The sequence below is a fragment of the Cupressus sempervirens genome, chromosome 5 (genome assembly GCF_028749045.1).
Source record: "Cupressus sempervirens isolate cs-2001-9-10 chromosome 5, ASM2874904v1, whole genome shotgun sequence".
In the NCBI taxonomy this organism is placed as follows: Eukaryota; Viridiplantae; Streptophyta; class Pinopsida; order Cupressales; family Cupressaceae; genus Cupressus; species Cupressus sempervirens.
Window position 1 is genome coordinate 991,482,259 of NC_143122.1, and position 26,177 is coordinate 991,508,435.

Sequence of the window (26,177 nt, forward strand, 5' to 3'; positions counted from 1 at the left end):
ACATGCTTGCCTGCAATCACTGCACACTGCATGCACTATTCCATAACTTCTTCAAGAAGGGATTTCATAAACTTGTTGAGACCAAATATGTCTCATACTTCTTTGTGTAGTTAAAGATAAAATGTCAGTCTCACCTCTATGTAGACCAGTTTATGTAGACTATATGATTGGATGGATTCAGGCCCATTCTAATAACTTCTTGATTAAATTTTAAATTAAAAATCACCTTTGAAGGTCTGCATCTCCCAGAAAGAGTTTCTGTTCAAAGATAATCCTTATATTATGTGATCGAGAATCATGACCCAAAATTGACTCATCCAATTCCATTTTGTTTTGAGCATAATGTTTGTACAGTCACTGTTATTGCTCTGTCAGAAAAAAACATATTAAACAAAACACGACTATAAAAATTTCTTGCTATTTTGACAATAAAAACTAACCTCATTGCGATACACTTTTTCCACTATCCCCACAGTAGCACCTGGGTGACGAGCTCCTACTAGCATGAAAGCTGAAATCCATATAAGCTTCTCCAGCATCAACTTTTCAAAATTCTCCTTGTCCGGAACCTGAAGTTAAATACCATTTAATTTAATCTTCATCCAAAATTAAAAGATGATATGAGAAGTTGTCTACAACAACTAGAAATGTGATATCACATAAAAATGTTGTTGCCCATACGTTCTTTCTAATATTTAGTCCTAATTATTCAAGACAGTTAAAATTCTATTAGTCACATCTTGAAATTGGTATTTATTTGCTCTATAGTGACATCTAATTAATTGACTCTTGCTACATATAAATATATTCAATCTTGGAACAAGGTATAAGATGTTTTTTACCAAATTGTATGAGCTAAGCAAAGATATTAATGGCCACTTACTGATAATGGGGCAGATTTGTCATTATAAAGAGACTGCTTATGTACAAGACCCAATTGCTTGAGACTGTCAAAAGTCCTTCAAAATAGGATAAGAAAAAGTAGTGAATTCGCTCAGAACTTTTTGGGAGGAAAATGAAAAAAGATTGTGGTAGTTTCAAGTCTTGGTTTCCATTTCCTCAGGATTTTGATTTTGATCTGTGTAATGTCCCCCTTTTAGCATGGCCATGATAGTGGATGGATTTAGCCTATTATTGGGTTCTTGTACCTTAACACTGGTGATTAGAGGACCTTGTTGAGGCTTTTGGCTCTATTTGGTGGGACTTACTATTTATAGTAAGTCAATGGATGGTTCCAATGAGCTTAGAGGAGTTAGAGGAGTTGAATGATGCTCTCAGTTTTTATTTTTGGCTTGTGGTTTGGGTAAAACACTTCATCAGGTCCATTCATCGTCTTTCTTCATTAGGATCACTCATGTGCTGTCAAATTTCGATTCTAATGCTTCTTCAATCATTTTTGTAGGACGGGTGAATTATGATTATTATTTAATTAAATATGTTGAGGTTGCCATTTTTGCTGGTATTGTATATTGGCCACATTAGTGTTATAGCTCAAAACCAGGTTGGAAAGTTTTAAGTCTTGGGCACAAGAAACAATGACCTTGTGTGTAAGAATATCATAATATGGTTGAAAAGGTCATTTTTCGAACCAAAGGAAATTAATAAATTGTATTATTCAAATATGTACCTAAGTATAAAGCAAAGGGATTTTAAGTGAAAGGTGTCTTGAAAAAGTCATCTTTTTGTATTATAAAAGAAATGCTTTGTGAGAAAGGAATACATTAAATTTCTTATGTTATTTGATAACTTTGTGCTTGGAGGAGATTGAAACAAGGGTTTCAACATTGTTGGAGAATTGCAAGTTCTTCACCATTCCAGCACATTGAATCTGTAAAACACCAGGTGAAACTATGTTTTATCTACTAAGTATTTGATCTGCATTCTTTTTCAGAATTAAATGGTGTTGATATATATCATTCAATCATATCTACGACTATGTTGGAGGTAGAAGGGTTTTAATTCAGCATGGATATTTCTCTGCAAGCATACCACAAGTTTTAGTGTCATTTTGAAGAGGTTTGCAGTGGCAGCAATCTGCATTACATAGCTGCAATTTCATTCCTTAGACCTGCATTCCAATCCTATGTGTTGCGTTTGGTTTGTTGGCAGCATTCACCATTTACTGGCTGCATATTTCCTACTTTTGTAGCAGCGTTCCATGCATTGGGATCTGAAATCTTCAGAATAAGGAGAATGTGGTCTATCCTGAAGTTGTGATTAATAATTTGGGTGTTATATTACAATTGGAGACTATATTAGTTATTGCAGGTCAATTCCAGCTTCAAGTTGAATCTCCTATATGATCCAGGTTCTATAAATAATTAATTTGTTGGTAGAAGTATGAGCTTTGTCAATATCTGTTGTTGACCAATTGCAAAATGAAGCTAGTGCACAAGTTAGATTGCATGCCAAATGTTTTGTAAAAATGTCGTTTGTTGTAGATGGATATTTGTTTTTCCTAGGATGCATGTGAAGTGTTTGACATAATATCAATTCATTGCTAAAGCTGATTTTAGTCACTCATATGTATGAGAAAGGTTGAAAACAAGATAGAATATTATCTCTACTACATTGTTAATCAATTGTGCATCATTAGAAGTATACAGAACACCATTTGCAGCATACAAACTCATAACAAAACAAACTTAAAAAAAGAACAGTAGGTAAAGACTTTGTAGGACAACAGTTTTGGAATGAAAAAATTTAGATTTGAGTTTCCAGAGTTAGAACCAACAATGGTTCTTACAGTGGTATCAAAGCGGTTTCTTGCATTCTTGTGCGGTAAGAAAAAGATTATTATTTGGTCCTGTTGGTGTTTATTCATTGACCAGAACACTTGCAATTATTTCAGTTATGGACAAATACAGGAAATCCACTCATATGGAAACCAACTGAATAGAAGGGGTAATCTCAAGGAGCAAACAAATGCCCTGATGGAAAGTATGGAAAACTTAGACAAAATCAGAAAAGGACGCATGCATTAATCTCGAATCCAATAACTCTAGATAATTGTGCAAGGTATATGGTTTCCATTTTTTAAAAGTCTGCCGCACTAAGAATGCAAGAAGAGAAATTTGAGTTTTTCACAGGTGAGACATCAAGAAGTCTTCACCATGAGTTTTCATCAGCTGGTGATCATGGTGAAGATGATCCTATGCTTAGTGGGGCAGCCACGAGTCCATCTTGCGTACATGGTTTTGGTGACTCTTCCCAATGACACGTAGATATGACCGATTTTCTACAGAAGAGCTACACCGAGTCTCAGCATCTTAATGAGACCAAAGTTAGTGAAAAGGAAAATAATGATGACATGTTCCCTACCATTAATGGCAGCCTCACTCCAATTAGTGGTTATGATGGCAACACTTGCTCACCAATGAGCATTCAACCGAGCGGTTCAAGCTCCTACCTTGATATTCTCATAGAATGTACATGCCAATATTAAAGATATTTGGATAGGTTGATTTGGATGCAACATCTCCTTTCTATAGGCTATGTCGACACTTTTCAATGTTAGGCACGTGCAACACGACAAGCATTGCCACTAGAATGATAACCTATTTCTGTCACATTTTGTCAAACAAACGTGCAAGCTTTAATTGGCAATGATGTTTGAAGTGATTCTTGTTCAATTTGATTGATCTTATGATGAAATCGCATTTCTTGAAGGGGGCATATGAAGACATTCCACGTGCTTCAATTATGCCTCTGCATTAGTATGAACATTGGTCATGATTGGATGGTCTCTAATCAAAGACCATTGACCAAAGCTTGATAGGTGCCAATAATCCAAAGAAACGTGAATTGGAATCGGAACGGAATCGGCAAGGCCGAATCGAATCGTGAATCAGCAATGAATCGGCGATGAATCGGCAAATTTGAAAAAACCCTTTAAATTTAAAGATTTTAACAATTTAAAACTTATTTCATGCACCCTTTATTGAATATAACTTAAGCACACTATAACATCATCAAATAGAAGTTAAAACTTAACATACATAAACATGGAACATAAAATCCATCACATACGTAACTATGTTATCTAAAATGTAAATTATAGGCTAGCTGAAGTAAATAGAAATCAAATGATCATAATGATTTAAATCATAGAATGTATGTAAGATGATCCATAAGACATCAAATCATAAATTTATGTAAGAATCTAAGATGAAGATCCATGAAAGTTTGAAACATATGTCTATCAATGATTCAGTATCAATATCTGTAAACAAAATATAAAAACAAGGCTCCAGCTCAAGCCTCAGGCTCATAGTCATCATCATCCTCAACATCATCCTCAAGCTCGGCTACAGCCTCAGCCTCAGCCTCTAAGTATCCAGTCTGCCTAGTAGCAAGGCGTCTAATGTAGGTCCTAGAGGACTGTCGAGCCATATCTCCCGCATATAAGATGGGCTCACGAATGTCGCTAGGGCCTGTGTCTGTGCATGCACGTGTGCGTCTACCAATGCCTGAAGAACGTGCTCTAGCTGCCTCAGCCTCTATATCCACCTGGTCAATCCACGCACGGTCTTCCTCAATGAAGACTGGATCTACAACCTCTGTGAGCCACTCTGATTCTGGATCAATCTCCTCCAGAATGATCGGAGAGGAGTCAGTGCCCAAAATCTGTTTGATCCTAAGACGGAGGTTGTAATGAACGAAGACAAGATCATTCAACCTCTGCACTGTCAACCTGTTTCTCCTCTTCGAGTGGATGTGCTCGAACATGGACCAACTACGCTCACATCCAGAAGCGCTGCTTGGCTGACTCAGAATACGAATGGCAATTTTTTGAAGTTTTGGGGTTGTGGCCCCAAACATTTGCCACCATCTATCTGAAATAAGGGAAAATAAAAATAATTAATCTCATTTACAAATTACAAATTACAAGTTAACTCTAAAATTACATAATCAACTTTAAGTTTAGAATCTAGATTCATGAACATTGAATATATTATTTAATTTTTACCTGGCTGTATTGTTTCCCGAGCATCTATGGCTTCCCTGCTAGAGAAAAGTGGCCCTTCTTTATTATTGAACTTATCAAGCTCAATAATTGCAGCACTACTATCCTCATCAGTAGTCAACCTCTGGATCACTGTATATAATCCGGTGAGAACCTCCTCATCCGCCTTGAAGTCAGGACGGAAACGAAATGCCGAATTCAAAAAGTAAGCTGCTGCATGGATGGGTCTGTGGAGCTGATTCTGCCATCTCCTACCAATGATGTCCCAAATAGGGGCATACTTCTCCTGCACTCCTGCATACTGAGCTCTAATGGCCTCCTTGGCCCTATCCATGCCCTCATATATGTAGCCCATAGAGGGCTTCTCCCCATCAGCAGTTCGTAGGAGAGATACAAGAGGCTCAGTGGCCTACATATAAAGTAAAACAAAAATTTGAGTCAAAACTTAAACATAGAATAATTCATTAATATAACTTAAGGTAAAACTAAATCATTAAACAATTAGCATAGTAAACTGTAAAATATCAAATGTTAAATTGCAATAAAATTACCTTAAGGATTTCTCTAGCAAGTTTCCAAAAACCATCATCATCAAATATGCAATCCACCACATCTATCCTTGCAGTGGTCGTAGCATAGGAAGATGAAATCCACTCCTGCCCAACAAATATGCTCCTCAAATCATCCCTTGATGTCAACAAGGACTGCAAGGTGATGAAATTCGAGGCAAACCTCGTGATCCCTGGACGAGCTAACTCTTTGTCTCCTGTGTACTTCCTCATTGTGCTAAGGACAAATGAATGATTATAAATAAACTTGCATATGTTTTTTGCTCTTTCCACACATGACTTGACCCACTCAAGTTTGCCAATTTCCTCCAACATGAGGTCAAGGCAGTGTGCTGCACAAGGGGACCAAATTATGGTGGGGTGCCTCTCCATCAAAAGTTTGCCTACAACAATTTTAAGATAATTAGAAATTCAAATTTCAAACATGTTAGAACTTAGGAAACTTAGAAATTCTAAGTTAGAATTAGAAAAAGTTCAAAATTCAAATAAATTTATTTTCAAAACTTAAAAAGTTAAAAGTTTACCTGCAGCAACATAACTTGCTGCATTATCCGTCACCACTTGCACCACATGTTGTTCCCCCACCTCTGCTATAACTTCCTCAATAACCTCACATAAGTATGTGGCATTTTTTACATGAGCAGAAGCATCAATGGATTTGAGGAACATGGTATATCCTACAAGTAACAAAACAACGAATTATAATTACTATTAGCAATCAACAAATCAAAATTTGAAATAGACAATCACGATTCAAAATTATGTATGTAGGAAAGTAGAATGATCAATCACCTCCATAGGATACAAGAAAATTGAGGAGTGTTCTTCCCCTCCTATCTGTCCAACCATCAGTCATGATGGTGCAACTCTTTTCGATCCACTCCTTTCGGTTGCCCTCAAGCTCATGCCTCATATCCTCAACCATTTCCTCCAGGAGGTATCCACTCAACTCAACCTCAGTTGGGGCTTTAAACCCTGGACCACAAATGGTAACTGCATCTATCATGTTCTGCCAATAAGGAGTCCTGTCACAAATAGATAATGATATTGATTAGAAATTTAGATGTCAAAAACTAAAATCATAAAACAAGTAGATATAATTAAAGTTTTACTTTTACTTTTAACTTTAACTTTGAAGATAACAAAGAAAAAAGAATCAATTACCTGGCTGCAATAAATGGAATGTTGCAAAAGTGCCAGAATTTGCAAATCTCTTTTCTGGCAGCATCATGAATCTCCTTGTTCAAACCCATGCCCTCAAGCGTGGGTTGGGAGCCAGGAGTAGTGCGGGGCACAAAGTAACTATCCATTCTGCTTTTCCGCACTCTAGGCCGCAATAGGTTGGTGTTGGACTCTGTCTCAGTATGAGACCGACTACCACTAACACTCACATGAGCACTAGCACTAGGATGAAAAGGAGGCCTAGAAGAACCCTCTCCAACACAACCTACGGATGCGGAAGCTGATGCAGATGCACTTGCAGATGTAGATGCAGTTGCGGATGTGGGAGCACGGGAGCCAATACCTCTTAACCCTTCAAGTTGCATTTTCTTAGTCAACTTGTCTTGTTCAATTTTTTCTAATGCCACTAAACAAAAGCGTTTTGCCTCAGCGGTTTGATGAGTGCAAACTGTGACATCATGGCCAGGTATGCCAGCAATGTGGTATTTCAATCTATAGATACCTCCCGAATTTATTTTTTCTTTGCAAAATATACATTTTGTTTGATATTTGGTTCTCCCAAGAAACTCTTCATTATATTTCCAGCATTCATCTTTTTTACCCATTGTGGAAATTGGAAAATGAAAGCAAAGGGCTGCTGCAATAAAAAAATTCATGTAAAAAATCAAAGTTTGCAACTAATAAACAAAAACTACAAAACAACAAACCCTAGTTTGCAATTTAGTAAAAATAAAAAACATTCAAGATTTGGAAATGAACACTAAAAAAATTTAACAAAAAATGCATACTACACTAACATGCAAAAAAAAAACAACACTTACCTCTTGCAAATGAGTTGAGGAGTGTTGATATTGACTCCTTAATGCTCCCAATGCAATTTATGGCCTCCCCAAATGGACTTTTGATCTCTTTGGTGCTCTTCCTTCTTGCCGGTTGGAAACCTATGGATTCTCTTTTCTCTTCTTCTCTCTCACTCTTCCTCTCTTCTACTCATACTAAGCAAATAGAAGGCTCTTTAGGGTTATAACAAAGAGGAAAGTCAACTTAGAAAGCAAATAAAACATGGGTTTTTTTTTTTAAATTGAACTTTCTATCCTTGCTGCCGCGGCCGATTTCTGGAGATTCACGATGGCGATTTTGGCGATTTTTGCCATGAATCGCCGATTTTGGCGATTCAGGCGATTCACAAGAAAAAATCGCCACCAGCGATTTCCGATTCCAAAAAAATCGGGAGCCATGAATCTTATCGTGATTTCGGCGATTTCATGGCGATTTTTGGAACTATGCAATAATCTATGATGAAGCCTTTATCCTTCATAGGTCACGAGGCAGGAGATTACCACAATGGTCAATCAAACTTTTCATCAAAGTTGTGTTATGTGTCATCATTGGTTGTATTGTGTTGTTTCAATATTGACAAATCTAATATTTAAGATAATCAAGGCTTCTAATGAAAGACACATAAGACCGTCCAACTCTGTGAGAGAATATCTGAAAGATCACTACCATCAATAAGAGATGTCTTCCCTAATCAATTCCCACTATTACAAACCTTTTTCTCATCACGAGGTTGGTCATTAAAATCATTTCATTGCAACAAGCATTCTGAGAATTATAATTCAAAAAACTAATGAGTTCATGTAACCGCTTCTTCAATGTGGTGATATAAGGTTTCAAAAGCTTAGTTTTAGAGCATTCAAAATCAGTTTGCTTGATATTTTAGCACAAATAACCTTCAAATTTGTTGATGTTTGGTGGCTTCAGTTGGATAAACTCATGAGACTAAATTGAAGTTACATATATGTGATCTATATGTGTGTGTGTGTGTGTGTGTGTGTGTGGTTAATTACATAAAAAAAATTATATATATATAAAATTATGTTGTTATCATTTTAATAAATAGACATGTCCCATGAAGGGATATGTCTCGTCTTAATATAATCTCAATAAATAAGAGGTCGCTGCCATTTGGAAAACACATTCCAAACATTATAGCAGTGCTATTAGATTTGCAGCAATCCTCAAAAAAATAACATGGTATCAGAGCCAGGTTGCAAATGTAAGAAAGAAGAAAAGACCAAATTATTGATTTGGCAAAAACATAAACGAAGATATTATACATCCAAGAGAAGCATTTTTGTGGGCCTTTGCTCTAATATCCAAGAAAATTTGCACTACTCTATCTTCGCCAACAGGCCTCGCAGCAAAGACAATACTGTTAATTTGAAGCCCATGATGAACTTAGATTGATATTAAGGAATTAAAGACTGCGAAAGAACAATATCTGGAAATAGAGAAGTGTAAGGTACGTATCATCAAGCCAAGTGATAGGTTTCTTTAGGTTTCTTTTTTTTGGGATAGGAAAAGCTCGCAGCAAAGAATAAGTGTTTTCCTTGGTTGTACGGGAAAAGAAACATTTTCCCAAGATTCAATGGAGGAATTTACACAAATGTGAATCGTCACATCATATTTTGAGGGTTGTCAAAATTTGTAATGAGCCAATTGATGTAAGAGAAATGGCTGCTTGTTCTCATGAATATAGGCTTTGTAACTCATGTTTTGCTTCGTCATTATCTGCCAAGTTTATCGAGCATCTTACATGAAAGGAGTCAGAAGCGGAAAATATATAAAGGCCAACAACAACTTGGCAATTGGATGAGGAACACAGGGATGGATAAGAAAAAAAGAGTTTTAACACAATGACATTTGCAAGGTCATGGATTACCAATCATACACAGATCTTATAGGAAAGGGTATTGAAGAATAAACTTGATATACACATCAAAAGAGTTATACAAAAGAAACAATATTGGTCTTGAGAAGCCAATCAATCTTGAAGGAGGAAGGACAAGCACTGTGTACACCATTAATCGAAACACGAGGATAGTAAGGCCGATCACAAGAAAACCGTGTGGACAACTGATTTGAAGCCCAAGATCATTAACCTGTCTAGGGTGGTCCTTATAATAGTAATATCCAATCATCAGACCCCATGCATACTAAGGTAAATTATGGTAAGTAAATTAAAATTTCCTTGCATTATTGAACTAAAATATTAAATGAAGGGCGAGCGCTTGTGATATTCCAAGTCACCAAAAGGGGTAGCATGTAAAAATGCCACATGTATGAGAGGAACCCATCAACCAAATAAGAGGAGGTATACTTTGAGTTATTAATTTTATTTTATTGTTATTATAAATATGGTAAACTAATTTAAGTATAAGAAATAATCGATGTGATTATAACAATATCTAAAATACAATTAATTCATCATGAATCAAGTATAGAATCAAAATTCTAGTGTTCTTCATAATATTAATATTATTATTGAGAATAATTATTAAAGGTGATTTTTATTAAAGGAGTCCGTCGACCACAAACATTATGTCCGTTACAAACTATCTCCCCATCGGCTATAGAATACAGAAACACCGACGACAATCATCCCGTCGGCTACAGAAACACCGATGACAATCACTCCATCGGCTACAGAAATACCGACGACAATCCAGTCAGCTGACATTACTATAAGAGCTATTTGCCTTGATCTTTTCCTCTGAGTATTTTCTTGAAGAAAAAGGGAGATTGATATCAGATTTTGAGGGAGTCTGACACTTTTTCAAAGATAACTTTGGATGATCAGCTTAGATGATTGATATTCAGAGGGAGTTCAACAGTCCATGTATGTGATTGCATGATTTAATGGACCTACCCTCTGTGTACATCATGAGGAAGTGACGACTTCCAAATGATTATCAATTGTATTTGGAGAAGTTATTGAAAGGTGATGATCTTACAATAACTTAATTTTCTATGATGATGGATATCTTATGATATGCAGATCATGATAGATTATATTGTGCATGATAGATGTTTATATGGTATGCATTATGAGAATGTGTGTGCAAATACCTTATAAAAATTTTGAGTACATGGTGAATGTGTAATATCCCCATCATAAAATAAATTATTAATCAAAATTTTGTTAATAGGCCGATTGATTTAGTATATCTCGGACCCAATTTTGTTTTAGTTTCCATTGGTAAGTGTTGTCGTCCGCTATCTTTGTACTCCCCTCGAAAAGGTTTTTCCCGACGAGTATTTAAGCATGGCTTGTAAGTAGTTGTAGGTATGTGATTTTGATTATTTTCTTTGTACTACGAATTCCTGTCGAAGTTCTCTATTGTTCGCCATTTCAGAAGTGAAAGATCTTTCCTACTTGGCTAATTCCAATTTCGGTGGGATTCAACCCTCACCCTATTTCATCGCTTGTAATATTTCGCTCAGATCTGGCACATCGGAGCACCATCATATTGCGAATTGGAAAAACCATTGTGTTTAATTTGATCAACTCTCTTGTATTGAGTAATTCAATCTCTTTGTTTATTTGCATTAAATCTCTCTGTTGTCACAGCATCCGTTCTACCCCCTTCTCCATTGGTCTACAATCACCGTACACCCCCAGATTCAGAAATCACCCCGTATGGCCTCCTGCCAGCATCCATATCCAGCCACTACCAAGCCTACAGTACGGCCTTAGCATCTCACCTCCATGTATGGCCTTAACCGTACGACTTGCCTATTACCGTCATCACATACCCTATTACCCTCATCACATATCATATGGCCTCCCTGCAACCCCTTTCGTACGCCATTCAGCATTCTGTAACTTGCAATCAAATACACAGGACAAAGGAAACATTACAGTGGTATCAGAGCTTCAATCCTGCCAGCTTATGGATAGTGAATGAGAGTTTATAGCCAGAAGAGAAGAAGATCTCATTCGATTGATAGAATGGCGGAAGAACTAGCACCCACGGCTGTCGAACTCGTGGCGCTACTAAGAGAACTTGAGAGGAATCAGGCACAAATCAACGATAGTCAGCGACTCATGGAAGAAACTCTCAAGAAATTGCTAGACAATAAAGTATCGAATGAACAAAATGGTCACAATGCGGACTCAGCGTCAGGTAAAGCAAACCCCCATCTAGAACGCTCATGACCTTCCATGTCATCTTTTCCCCCTCAGACGGAGGCACCACACGGATGGAAGCAGAGAAAATTTGAGGAAGTTCAGGAACAGTTGAGAGAAGACTAGAAGAATGTGAATTTTGAGGAAGATATATCCTACAAAGACTACGCAGATCTGAAAATGAGATATTTGAAAGGCAGAAACTGAGGATATTTTAACGATGATCTTAGAAGAAGGTTGAGTAAAGTAAATTTGTCTCCATTTGATGGATCCGGATCCATATCTGCGCAAGCATGGGTAAGAAGGCCGATACTTACTTCCAGCTTAATCCTATGCCAGAAGAAGAAGCAATTAAATTTGTGACATTACACTTGGAGGAAGTAGTGCATGAATGGTGGCATCACAACACCATCACACTAGGGTATGACCAAATAAATACCTATGCAGAATTCACTGAGAGATTGATAGATCAATTTGATGGTAAAGATCCGGAACTTAATTTCAAAAAATTGGCACAACTGAAGCAAATTGAATCGGTTGACTAGTACATTACGGAATTTCAGAAACTCTATGTTTTGGTCACGGACATTTCTGAAAGAAGACGGATAGTGTTTTTCATGGATTGACTGACAAAACCACTGGAGAGTTGGGTTAAAGGGTTCAATATTGCCACCCTATTGTAGACCATCAAGAAGGCTCGGAGTATGGCATCATCAACGACGTCATCCTCTCGAGGGTACTCACATTCCAAACCGTCAGTGTTTCCGAGGGACAAAGATAATAAATCTCTACCGCAGAAGTTGTCATTGGATGAAGCTACCAAATAAGAGCTCTGAAGGAAGAAATAATGTTTCAAGGGACCATGGGAACTTAGGCATAGATACCTTGGGAAAGGAAAAATTCACTACATTGAAGTCGTGTCCGATGATGAGGACGAACAAGAAGAACTACCCTCTGAAGACAACCATCCCCATAAGGACACCAAAATGGTTTATCTAAATTGTATGGAGAGTATTGCAACTTTGGTATGACGCAAAGGAACTATCGCCTTAGCCAGGAAACCAAGGTGTACTGTGTTTCATGTACCCTTCAAGGACAAAGGGTCATGGTAATGCTCAATAGTGGAGCCACTCTAAATTTCATAAAGTCATCTTTGGTGAAACGGAGAGGTCTACCTACTGAGATGCACACAAGATTCGAGGTCAAGGTCGCCAGAGAGACACTTGCCTTGTATTCACCTTGTTCCCCAACTGAGTATCATTATGGTGAACCACACTATGGCAAATGATTTCTTTATAGTAGACCTAGATGATATGGAGATTATTTTGGGTATATAGTGGATGGAGACACTTTATGAGTACACTCAGAGCTTCAATCAAATGGACTTCACTTTTGTTGTCAATGTGATGAAGGTTGTTCTATGTAGAATGGCCAATGAGGGACCAAAGGAAGTTTCAGCAAATCGGATGGAGGCAATCTTTCAGCATGATGACATTACATGGGCTGCACACTATTTTGTTTGGACAGAACCCGTAAAAGGACAACGGACACCTCACCAGGATGACGATCTTCAAAATATCTTTAGTGCTCATGATGAAATTTGTATGGACATTCCTCACGGCATACCCCCCCATCATCAGTTTGAACATACTATCGAGTTAGAAGTAGGCGCCAAGCCAATCATAACCACGCCCTACCATCATCCCAAGAAATTCAAAGATGAGATTGAAAAAACAATTCAGAAACTGCTTGAGAAAGGACGGATTTGTTCTAGTTCTAGCCCTTTTGCATCATCAGTGGTATTGCTTAAAAAGGACAGGATGATGCGCATGTGTGTGGACTACCGTACGTTGAACAAAAAGACGATAAAAATAGATATCCTATTCCGAGGATCGATGAGTTGCTGGATGAATTACATGGCACGGTTTATTTTTCAGAGATAGATCTTCGTTGCGGATGCCATCAGATCCGCATGAGGGAAGAAGACGTGGAGAAGACGATCTTTCGTTATCACTACAGGCATTATGAGTTCTTGGTCATGCCATTCGAATTAACAAATGCACCCACTACATTCCAGTCATGCATGAATCGCATCTTCAACAAACAATTGCATAAGTACTTACTGGTATTCTTTGATGATATCCTTATTTATAGCAAGACATGAAAAGAACACCTGAAGCATCTGGATGAAGTCCTAAGGATCATGAGGGATCGGTCTTTGTTTGCCAAGCAATCCAAGTGTGAATTCAGTGTGCCAGAAATATTGTACCTAGGGCATGTTGTCAGCAAATATGGAGTTCAGATTCATCTGGAGAAGATTCAGGCTATCCTTGATTCCCCCCCCCCCCCCCCCCCAAAAAATCACTTTTTGAGTTGCGAGCATTTTTTGGACTGTACAGTTATTATCGGAAGTTTGTAAAAGGATTCTCTCGACTCAACACACCATTAATAGATCTGACAAAAAAGGTTTCCTTCCAATGGAATGAAAAGGCGCAACGCACTTTTGATAAGTTGAAGGAAGTAATGAGCACGTGTCCAGTACTCACCTTCCCTGACTTCACTCGACCATTCATTCTGGAGTGTAAAGCATCTGGAGAAGGCATTGGCATGAAACTGATGCAAGATCGACACCCCATAGATGAGAGTCGAAAACTTACACAAGCAGAGTGTTTATATTCCATTTATGACAAAGAGATGTTGGCCATTGTTCATGCACTAACCAAGTTTCGTCAGTATCTGGCAGGTGCCAAGTTTGTCGTCTGTACTGATTATAATAGCTTGAGATATTTTCTGGAGCAACAGGACTTGAACGAAAGGCAAAAAAAATGGGTAAGAAAGATTCAGGCTTTTGATTTTGACATTGAATATGTCAAGGGAAAGAACAATGTGGTTGCAGATGCTTTGTCCAGGAAACCTGCTATCTAACTACTGACTCAGATATCAATTGACTGGAAAGCACATTTGTTGGTGGAATATTCCAAAAACACATTTGCCTATGAGCTAATGGATGGCAACACTTAGGATGATAGGTAAAAAGTGGTGACATCATTTACTATAAGGATCGAATATGCTTAGTTCCTGAATCCAAACTGAAGCAAAAAATCTTGAAGGAGATACACGAATCACCCTTGGCTGGGCACCCAAGCTTCCACAAAACTTACAGAGAACTCATGGAGAGGTTTTCATGGAAAGGTCTTAAAGGAGACATATTGCAGTATGTAAGAGAGTGTGCAATCTTCTAGAAAAACAAATTTGAACATACTCTACTCGCTAGGTTACTACAACCTCTGCCTATACCATAACAGAAGTGGGAAAGTATCTTGATGGACTTCATTATTGTACTCCCTAAGGTGAACGAGAAGGACTATATCTCCGTGGTAGTGTTGATGCGAGTTTTGTATCACTTACATAACATATTAGTAATTGGATATTCAATATGGAGTATCAAACATACAATTCCTCTCTTGAAAAGTTATTGCTCATGGGATATAAGAAAAACTCCAATGTTCATTACTCTTGTGGATACTCGCTCAATTTATCGATGTGATTTGCTGGTAATCACGTAGGCGGCCTTACGCTATTCATTCAAGGATGACTTGGACTTTGGTGGAATCATGGAGATGATGATGGGTTTGTGAAGTATGCGGGTGGCAGATAATGTTGATGGTGGTGGTGATGGAGGATGTGTCTGCCAATGATGATGTTGGTGGGAAAGCGGTGGTGGTGGAAGGTGAATGGATGTGTTCTGATACTTAACTTCTCTAACTTTCTTCTCTAAACTTCGACTACCCAACTACTCACTATTCAACTCCTACTCCTACGAATGGAAGGTTAGCAAATGGACGGGGATCGAACCTAATGAGAGCTGACCAACGGCCTCACTTCCACAAGTGCAATGATTCGAAGGAATAATAAACTAGTTTGTCACACAAAGCTTCCCAACCAGCCGCTAAGATGCTAGTGGTCTAGTATTGACCCCTATCAAACATTTACCAAAGCTACCATACAACTATCCATCTACTTCACTCTTTCTTAAACAACTTGAAATGAAATTTTCTTCAACAAATTGAAAAGAAATCTATGTGGAAGTAGAAAACATGCAATAACACCCAATGTTCTTAATCAACATGCAAATCACAACAATGAAGAAGAGAGCAATTTTGGTATTATCTTCGCAACAATTTCTCCAACCACTTTACAAATGAGAGCAAATGGCCTTTTATAGGGGCCAAAAATACAATGGACGGTGGATATCAAAACAAGATCAACGATCCAGATTGGATCCTAAAAACCCTAATTAGGGTTGCCACCCCATCGGCCAATGAGAAGATGCCACCTCATCAATGGACCAATGAAAAAAGTGCAAAAAGTGGTAACCAATGAGAAGGCACCAAAATGGTGGCCAATCAGAAATAGGCACTTGTCCTATTCTAGAAAAAAGAGAAATTGCCACTTGGGCTTACATCAAATGATCTTCTAATATAAATCTTCCCTTTTCTTTCATTTTCTTAGCTAAGACAATGAACTTAGCTAGCCTATCGTTAACTTCTTCCATAGGAGGACAAGGTGTGTGCTTCACCCTGAGTTCTACTAACTTTACCACACTGCTTGCTGCTTGTAGTATCCTTTCATGATCCTTCTCATATTCTTTTGCAAATCCAATAAAAGCACTGAGAGTAAAGGGTGCCTAAATGTTTTTTCTTGATAGCAACCTTTCCCAACTCATCCAACCTCGATCCAAAATCTGTCTCGTTGACATCCTCTTCTCTGATATCCTCAAAATCAAGTGCCACCCCAACGTCGATCATCATGGTTGAAATGGAAGTGTCGACGCTTGGGCTGTGCTGTGCAATCTCATTATGTATTTCTTCAAGTTTTCTAAATCTAGTAGTCAATGCAACAAACCAAGATTCAACTATACTCAATCCTCTCTCATCAACCAACCTGACCCTTTGCAGATATGCCTCTGGTAGCCCAATGAACGCCTGTAGCTTAAGAATAGCCAAATCTCTGATGGGAAGAAAACTTTTCCACTCCTCTTTGAATAATCTAAACCTGTTTCTAACAGCCACTAATCACTGGAATGTCGAGATGAAGGCAAGAAATTTTGCCCATCTTGGATTGTATCATGGATCCAATCCCTGACTTCATGTAGCTGAGCTGATATCTCTTCCAAATTGGTCCCGCTGTCTTGAGGAAGGGTTGCCTAGTGCAACTGTTGGATGGGCTGGCAATTTTTTCAATATTTGTTCTTGACCTCCAACTTTACTATTCTTTCATTTGCCTTCCTCAACCTTTCTCTGATTGATGCTATACCTTCCTGGACCTCCTCACACTCCATATCATCTGTATTCCTTCCTAAGTTATGTTCCACTATCTCATATTCGTGGGCCACAATCTCATCCACTGCCTTGTTGACTGTTGGAATAGCAATCTGAACCTTTCGGTGACCATCACTGTCGCTCATGATTACCCTTGCCACCGTTTTTGCCATTTGCTTTTGGTTCTTGCTATCACCTTTTTCCATTAACCCTTAGATGTCCTCAACTGTATGGACCATTACCACCTTGCGTCTTGGCATAAGCATTTGCCTTAACCATAATGGTGTAGTGCATCTCCCCAAATCTGGATTCGGTTCGACTAACAAAGCATCACCAATGGCCTCGATGTCGATTGGTCCATCTTCTTCTCTACTAGTTTTTGCCATATCCTTTCCTTGTTGGTTCTCCGAGAGAGGGGAGTACTCAGTGCTCTCACTATAGCCACTTGATTCTGAATCAGAGCTCACCTCCACCGTGGCTCCTTTATCACTTGAATCGACCTCTTGGCTTCTAGCCTCAATTATACTCTCTCTTGATGGCAATGCGTGCTGTCTCTTGGTTGGAGGTTCTGGATGTTCTTTGCCTTTCTCTACCTCCAAAACTTTCTTCTTGCCGTTTCTAATCATTTCCTATTGCCGGCTACTTCATTCCTTTGCCCAACTGACTCTACTTGTCTCTCCTTTTGCTTCATCATCTCATAGGTAAGGGGAATCCTTTACCTTTGCAGCTTTCTTAGTCTTTCATTATACCACGACTCAGTATGTAAATCTACTACCCTTGTGACTGCCTCCAAAGAAGGATCTTGATGGTCATCCCAATCCACTGGATTCAATTATGTTCCTTCTATTGTATCATACTCTTCTCTCAGCACATTTCCATCATCCTCCAGTTAATCCGGAATATCAAGGCCTCTCCATCTAATAGCCCTCATCATGTTCACTGACAACCTTGAGAAAGCTAGCTTTCTCACATGAAAGTCATCTTTGGCGTTGGTCCAAAAATCTTCTATGGTGGGAACATGCTTGAATTCATTTCCATGAGACACCTTGATAAGACCCTTAGGATCAAATCCTTGCCTTGCTCTATACCATTCTAGATGATACCATTCTAATTCCTTTTCCGTAGCTTCAAAGGAGGCCCAATTTGGGCAACTATCATTGCCAATTATGATTGAGAATGTAACGCCTATTTTCCCTTCATTTCTCATCATTCTATCATAGTGCTCAAGTTGCCTAGCCAATTCCATTAAAACTACCTTGTCGAGTGGGTATCTTGGAAGCCTCTTAGGACAAACTGTACTTCCTACCACTCTAATGTATGTAAACTGTGGGAATTGGATGAAACAACTCCCATACTTCTTAATTCTTGCTTCTACTTCCGGTGAAAGTCTCTTAGCAAGTGTCCCTTGTAATACCCTTATTGTCTTCATGGCGAAAGCATCACAAAATATCTTGTAATCCTTGTCATTGTGCAAATGGAGCTGCGGATAGCATTCATGTACCAAATATTTTTCCGGTCCACTACCAACTTCTCCTAAGGCCTTTAGTCCCAGACTCTTGTACAATCTAGCAATTAGGTAGAACAGATAGGAGCCCGTGTAGAATTGCCCTCGCTTATGATCTTGGCCCAATCAAACCTTTTCCCCTTTTCAATCTCATCAATGAAGAAGTACATCCAATTTTCAAATTGCATCCCTTGAGCTAGGCCCATGATCCAACTGAGAAGAACAACAAGATCACCATATTCTAGTTTGAAATCTGCCATTGTGAACCTTGTTGATCTGCTAACACCTTTCTTTCCCTCGTGAATCCAATTCTGCTTTAGATGCGTGAAATAGGCCTCTTGGTTATCTTGAAATGATTTGGTTGCCTGATCCATCATCACACCCATCATACCCTTGTATTGGGGAATGCTAAATGTTTCTTCGATTGCTTGTTCACCAATGTTGGGCAACACTCTCTTCCCTTCACCAAAAACAATGGATTTACTGTTTAGATCAAATCTGGATGCACACTCTATGATCAACTCTGGACACGGCAATGTAGGAGGAAAAGCAGCTGCATGTACAATTCCGCTTTTGTATATCCTCTTTGCCAAAGGGGATTGTCCTTCCTTTAGTCTTTCTTTCATCCATATCATGTCCATTGTACCGATATTGGTGTCGGTTATTCTCTTCATTTTTGAGAAGAAGGGCATTTTGGGCATCATATCATCTTTGTCTTTCTTAGTGTTTGTCCGCTTGGGATTCTTACTTGCACTAACATCCTCCATGCTCGTCACCTTATTACGGGATGGTAGAGTGGTGGACCAGAAGGAAAGTAGAACCAAGGGAAGCAATCCTAAGACTAGAACGAAAGAAGGATGTCAGCTTAAGGACCCCTTGCAACTCTAGATGATGAAAATTCACCTTAACCAATTATCTTACGGCGACTTTTCGGAATTAGGACTTGACCTTAAGAACTTCAAACCCTTTCCAAATCAGAAATTTAAACATCTAATGCTATCCTCCCCTTGTTCACAAAGCAAAAATCAGACTTTCTCATGTGTCTTCTTTCCCAACAAAAATTGCCTTAAGTCTGATATGAAAAGTGCAGTCCCTAAATGGAGAAAATCAGACCCTTACACAAATAGCTCATGGCACACAAATCAGGTCTGCTCTAGCAAAAATTGCCAAAAAATGGAAGAAATCTGCCCCTTTGCAAAGTCTTCAAATGATGAGAAATCTGTCCCAAGAGGAAATTCACCTAAGCATGGAGAAAATCTGCCTTGAAATTAAATCGCCATTCACCAAAAATCTGCTCCCAAGGAAATTCGCCTAAGCATGGAGAGGAAGAAATGAAATGTGAAGAAGAAATGGGAGAGAGGCCTCCTCTTATACCCAACTTCCCACCCCTCTAAGCCAGCCAACTTGGTCCTAGAGGAGAGAAAAAATAAAATTAAAACAAAATTAAGGCCCACAGTTAAATGCTTAGCTTAAAATTTAATTTTGCCAAAAGGGAAATTGCACTTTTAAATTGCCATTTACCTCCAAATTGCAAAAAAAAATTAAATGATGCCTTGGAGATGTTAAATATTTCCATTTAACAAGGATTTAATAATTAATACGTCATTAAAATTAGATTTTGGCTAACCAAAAGCCATTTTTAAATATTAAATTACCAATTTCATTAAAGGCAAAAAGTTTTCAAGGCAATTTAAATCTATTAAAGCCAATTTTTGCAATTTTTCTCCAAATCGATTTTGTTATGCCAATTAGAAATTTTTTGACAAAAATAAACTAAAATTGCTTCTAGAGCCAAAAATCGATTTTTGCAATTTAGCCCCATTTCCACAAAATTAAAATTTTCACCAAAGAAAAATAATTTGAGATTTTCCAAAACTTAAGTCTAACAAAATTTCTTCTTTTGAAAGATTATTCAAATTTACACAGTTATATCCGGATTTTCAAAATAAAATGTCTAAGTACAAATTTACAATTTTATCTTGCCAAATATTGCTCTTTAAAATTGTTCGGCCCAAGGATGAAATTGGTTGCTCTGAAAAATCAAGCGGAACCGGGTGAAAATAAGCTGTGTCTCTCCCACTGGCCTGAAGGTGTCCAAGGCTCAAAAATTTTCAAAACTCAAAACATTTTGGACAACCCAAAAATTTGCCGAGGCAATCAAAAAAAGGGGTCTCCAAAGAATTTGGGGCGATGGTGTGAGAACCTCACAACAGGTAGTTGATAGACTGACAAAGTATGCACATTACTTTACCATCCCCTCAGATTTTCAAGCCGAACAAGTAGCCGATCTATTTTTCAGAGAAGTCTTTCATCTCCATGGGTTACCCCAAAACATTGTTAGTGATCAGGATGAATGATTTATCGGTATCTTCTCGACAGAATTGTTTCGGTTGGCAGGAACAGAATTGTCGCCAAGTACTAGTTACCACCCTCAGAGAGATGGGGATTGTGAACAAGTAGTTAGAAGGCTACGTTCGGAACTACTTTTCAATACAACAATGGTCGTGGGTCAAATGGATGCACCTCGGGGAATATTGTTACAATATCACCTACCACATGCCCATCGGAATAGCACCTCCTTCAAAGCACTATACAAGTACGGACCCCTTTTATTCATCGACACAATACTAGGTGACAGTCGTGCACCAAGGGCGAGGGACTGGCTTCAGAAGGGACAAGACATCCTAAGATGCTTGAAGGAAAACTTACAACGAGCGTAGAATCAACAAAAGATATAAGCCGACAAACACCGAATAAAGAGAAGTTTCGAAGTAGGCGACTTGGTCTATCTCAGACTTCAGCCATATTGAAAATCTTCATTGAAGGAAAAGGGGAAAGAAAAACTGAAGCCACAATTTTATGGCTCTTATCGTGTAGTTCACCGCATCGGTGAAGTCGCCTATGAGCTAGAACTTCCAGGGGGGAGCTGTATTCATAACGTTTTTCATGTCTCTTGCCTTAAGAAAGCTGTGGGACGAAACATCACGATAGCTGCAAATCTTCCGCCGCTCAATGAAGAAGGGAAGCTCATATTGGAACCGGCTGAGATCATCGAAGTACATGAGAAGACCCTGTAGAATTGCACAGTAAAGAAATATTTTGTACGCTGGAGACACTTGTCATTGGACGACGTGACGTGGGAAGGCGAGCACATTCTACAGCATCTGGCATTGAATTTTCTTGAGGATAAGCAAAATTTGAGACAGGAGGGCTGTAATATCCTCGTATAAAATAAGTTATTAATCAAACTTTTGTCAATGGGCCGATTGATTTAATATATCTCAGACCCATTTCTATTTTAGTTTCCATTGGTAAGTGTTGTCATCAACTATCTTTGTACACACTCGGGAAGGTTTTTTCCGACAGGTATTTAAGCATGCACGACTTGTAGGTAGTTGTAGGTATGTGATTTTGATTATTTTCTTTTTACTATGAATTCCTATTGGAGTTCTCTATTGTTCGTCATTTCGGAAGTGAAATATCTTCCCTACTTGGCTAATTCTGAATTTGGTGGGATTCAACCCTCACCGTATTTTGTTGCCCGTAATACTTTGCTCGGATTTGGCAAATCGAAGCACCATCATATTGCGAATTGGAGAAATCATTGTGTTTAATTTGATCAACTCTCTTGTATTGGGTAATTCGATCTCTTCGTTTATCTATCTTAAATCTCTCTGTTGTCACATCATCCGTAGGTCTGCATAGGTCTGCAATCACCGTACAACCCCAGATCTGTATATCACCCCATACGGTCTCCTGCCAACGTCCATTTCCAGCCACTACCAAGCCTACCATATGGCCACCAGACACTGTATGGCCTTAGCATCTCACCTCCACGTATGGCCTTAACCGTATGGCCTACTTGTCACCCTCATCACATACCGTACGGCCTCCAAGTTATCGTATGGCCTCCCATTTTTGACCTACAACCTCCACATCATCCTCCCAAACATCATACGGCCATACTTATTACCGTACGGCCTCCCTACAACCCCTTCTGTATAGCTATTCAGTGTTCTATAACTCGCAATCAAATACAGAGGATGAACATAACATTATAGAATGTTATGCCAATTGATATTCTAGAGGCCATTACACAAAGTACTTAGTGAATATCATGTGACTTGATGTTCATTAGGCCATTACTCACAGTAATTGGTGAATATCTTGCATCTCGACATTCTGGAGGCCATTACTCAAAGAGTATTTGGTGAATATAATATGTTGATATTCTGGAAGCCAATACTCATGATATCAAATGTGATATCAAACCTTATTGAGTAAATGATGAATATCATATGTTGATATTTTGTAGGCCATTACTTAGAGTATTTGGTGAATATCATATGTTGATATTTTGGAGTCCAATACTCATGTGATTTGAAAATGGTGAATATCATGTGTTGATATTCTGCAAACCATTACTCTGAGTATTTGGTGAATATTACATGTTAATATTTTGGATGCCAATACTCATGATATCAATTTATCAAATGCAATATCAAAATGATAGATATCTTCAGATCAAAGATATCCTTAAAAATTTGCCATTCCTAATATTACCAATGGTGTAATATATGTCTTATGTTTATCCTCCCTAGTTAAGAGGGACTATTGATATTTGGTAGCTTCAGTTGGATAAACTCATGAGACTAAACTGAAGTTACACACACACACACACACATATATATTTGTGTGTAGTTAATTAAATAATAAATTATATATATAATTATGTTGTTCACATTTTAATGAATAGACTGTTAGAATCTGATAAGATTAATAACCCAGAATACTAGTGCAAAGAGTAAATATCTAAACTATGGATGCAAATGATACAAAATTAAAATAGCATCATAGAGTTAGTCTCCAAGAGAGTAATGCAAATGCTGGAAGCAAAATAGCATTAAGAGGATGCAAAAACAAGAGATACAAATACAAGCCAGGTAGCATGCTTATATAGGCTAGGAAGAGGGAGGAGGTGGCAACACCAACCAATGAGGAGCAACCATCTATCGGACTAAAGATAGCAAAGTATCTTCCTAAGATAGCTAATGGATGCTCACATGTAGGAAGGTGACACCTCACAACCATTCACCTAACAAGACATGCTTTATTAACCTAAGCGAGATTATTAAAAGTGTAGGAAAAACCTAGCAAAATAGGAAAGAAAAAAAAAACTACTCTAACACCCTCCATAAGCGAAGCTTAGGTGGATGCTAACCCAGCAAAGCTATGAAAGCAAGAAAATGGGTCCCGGCAACAAGGCCTGATCAGGTACCCAATACAAGAAAAAGAACTAGATGAAGGAAACTAAGCCTCCAATCTAGGAAATGTCCCAAAGAGAGGAACAAAAAAGAGCATGAAACATCTCCGAAGCATGAAGCTGCAAACTCTGTCAAAATGCTAATCTGTAGAACCTCCATGGAAATAGAAGGCACGAACCATCAACCAAAGAAGCATAGAACAACAAGTGAACCCCCCCATAATGTTGAACAGGGAGAGGGGTGACAGGAACACTGAAATGCAATGCCAAAAACATCTGCAAAAAAAAGAATCAGGAACACCAATAGTGCAATAGAAGTACAAGCACAAGATAAAGGGCGGTGTCACCGACACACTACATGGGCTAATGTCGTGGAAGAAAAATTCACTTGACAAAGGTGGATGAGCACAAAATGGCAAAACATCATGACCCCCCATGGCACTTTATAACTGAGTGCGAGTACAAACAAACACAAGGTGTACAAGATCCCAGATATGCAAAAGTAGGCACTTTATCTCAGTGCGTTTACAGAAAAAGGAATGCAACAGAATAGAAGCATACAATGCTTAGAAGTCAGAAAGAAGAGTGAGCCAAAAGAACAGAAGAAGAGATTCCAAGACCTGTAGAATCCAAGTAATCCGCCAGAGTGCGAAAGTGCAAAACTCGAAGGAGAAAGAACCTGGAACAGAATCTGGATAAAAGACCTCTGCAACTGAATAACTCGTAGAACCAGCTTTCCAACGATATCTGGCAAGCCCAGAAAAGAGTCTGAATGAGCGAGATATAGCTCCTGGAAGGCAAAATAGAACATCTGGCTTTGACTGCCAAAACAGGCAACCAGACTATAGCAAAAATTAAAAAAACCTGTACCATTATCTCCGTCTCAGAACCAGCTTTCCGACGCATTTTTTGGATCAAAAAAATACGTCTGTATGCTCAAGTTATGGAAGAAAAACTGACAGGGCCTCCTCATGAAGAGCATATGCTAAAAGTGAAACTTGGGCACAATAATCAAATAAACAAATAGCACTACTGCGATCTACTCGAAAAATCATGCACTTTCAAAAAAAAGAATCGCCTCGATACGAGGTCGTATGAAAAAGTTATGATCCTCCGAAGTTTCCAAAACGAGAACTGTGCATAGTCATGGCTGAGAATCTGCAATTTCTGAAAAATTCATGCATGAAAATCAAAAAACAACTCCACTAGTGGATAGAGCACAAAAAAATAGCCAAGTTCATAACAAGAATCATCAAAATCGGAGTCCGTATGAGCAAGAATGAGACATTTGAAAACTGCGTTCAAATTTGCGACTGCCAACGGAGAGGGGTATGGTTGTAGCTTTGCATGCTCAATTCTGCAAAATATACAGCTTGCATGCAAAATCTAAAAGATACCCAGATGGTTTTTCGGGGCTGCGAACAAAACCCAGAAAGCGTTTTTCTTGTTCATGTACAGAAGATGTTGTTGTAGTGTAAATCAAACACCTTTAACAGTAAAAAACAGCTCCAAAAATTTAAAAACGACCTCAGCAACCAGAATATGACATGCAAATGCTGGATCAGCTTCCTAAGTCCATCAATGGCATGTTGGAACCTGCAATACTGATTGAAAACTCCAAATATGCAAGTTGGTTGTCAGATTTGAGATTGAAACCCCAGAGAAAAATCGTTTTTGTCAAAACTTTTCTAATTCTCAGGATCATCCAAAGATGCAAGAGAAGAGCATACTTCGTTTTTCAAAAAACTACAATAAAGTTTATTTGCCCCCCCCCGAATCTCTCAAATAAGGAAACTAAAATCTACTCTTGCACATAGAAAAGCTCTGATACCATGTTAGAATTTGATAAAATTAATAACCCAGAAAACTAGTGCAAAGAGTAAATATCTAAACTATGGATGCAAATGATACAAAATCAAAATAACATCATAGAGTTAGTCTCCAAGAGAGTAATGCAAATGTTGAAAGCAAAATAGCATTAAGAGGATGCAAAAACAAGAGATACAAATACAAGCCAGGTAGCATGCTTATATAGGCTAGGAAGAGGGAGGAGGTGGCAACACCAACCAATGAGGAGCAACCATCTATCGGACTAAAGATAGCAAAGTATCTTCCTAAGATAGCTAATGGATGCTCACATGTAGGAAGGTGACACCTCACAACCATTCACCTAATAAGACATGCTTTATTAATCTAAGCGAGATTATTAGAAGTGTAGGAAAAACCTAGCAAAATAGGAAAAATAAAAAAACTACACTAACTACATGTGCCTTCATGGGACATGTTTCCTCTTAAAATAATCTCAATAAATAAGAGTCACTGCCATTTGGAAAACACACACCAAATATTATGGCAGTGCTATTACATTTGCAGCGATCCTCAAAAGAATATCATCCATAA

The 26,177-nt window shown here is 38.3% G+C and overlaps 2 protein-coding genes across 3 annotated transcripts in view; both read right to left on the reverse strand.

The window, feature by feature from the left end:
• The window catches only part of LOC149559253 (nuclear protein), a 108,909-nt gene that overhangs the window by 29,413 nt on the left and 53,319 nt on the right, over positions 1–26,177 (reverse strand). The window contains exon 3 of one of the 2 annotated variants that reach the window (XM_089833180.1): positions 441–569. The exons of the other annotated variant lie outside the window; for it this stretch is intronic. Within the exon in view, the coding sequence (XP_089689306.1) occupies positions 441–569 (129 nt within the window). The remainder of the gene's footprint in view (positions 1–440; positions 570–26,177) is intronic. 2 annotated transcript variants of the gene reach the window in all.
• On the reverse strand, positions 4,133–7,695 carry LOC149559254 (uncharacterized). The gene is made up of 7 exons (XM_089833179.1): positions 7,539–7,695; positions 6,700–7,354; positions 6,328–6,560; positions 6,060–6,212; positions 5,518–5,918; positions 4,970–5,375; positions 4,133–4,835 (listed from the first exon to the last, which is right to left on the reverse strand). Exons 2-7 carry the CDS (start codon positions 7,320–7,322, stop codon positions 4,255–4,257), a joined length of 2,397 nt encoding a protein of 798 aa, XP_089689305.1. The 5' UTR covers positions 7,323–7,354; positions 7,539–7,695; the 3' UTR covers positions 4,133–4,254.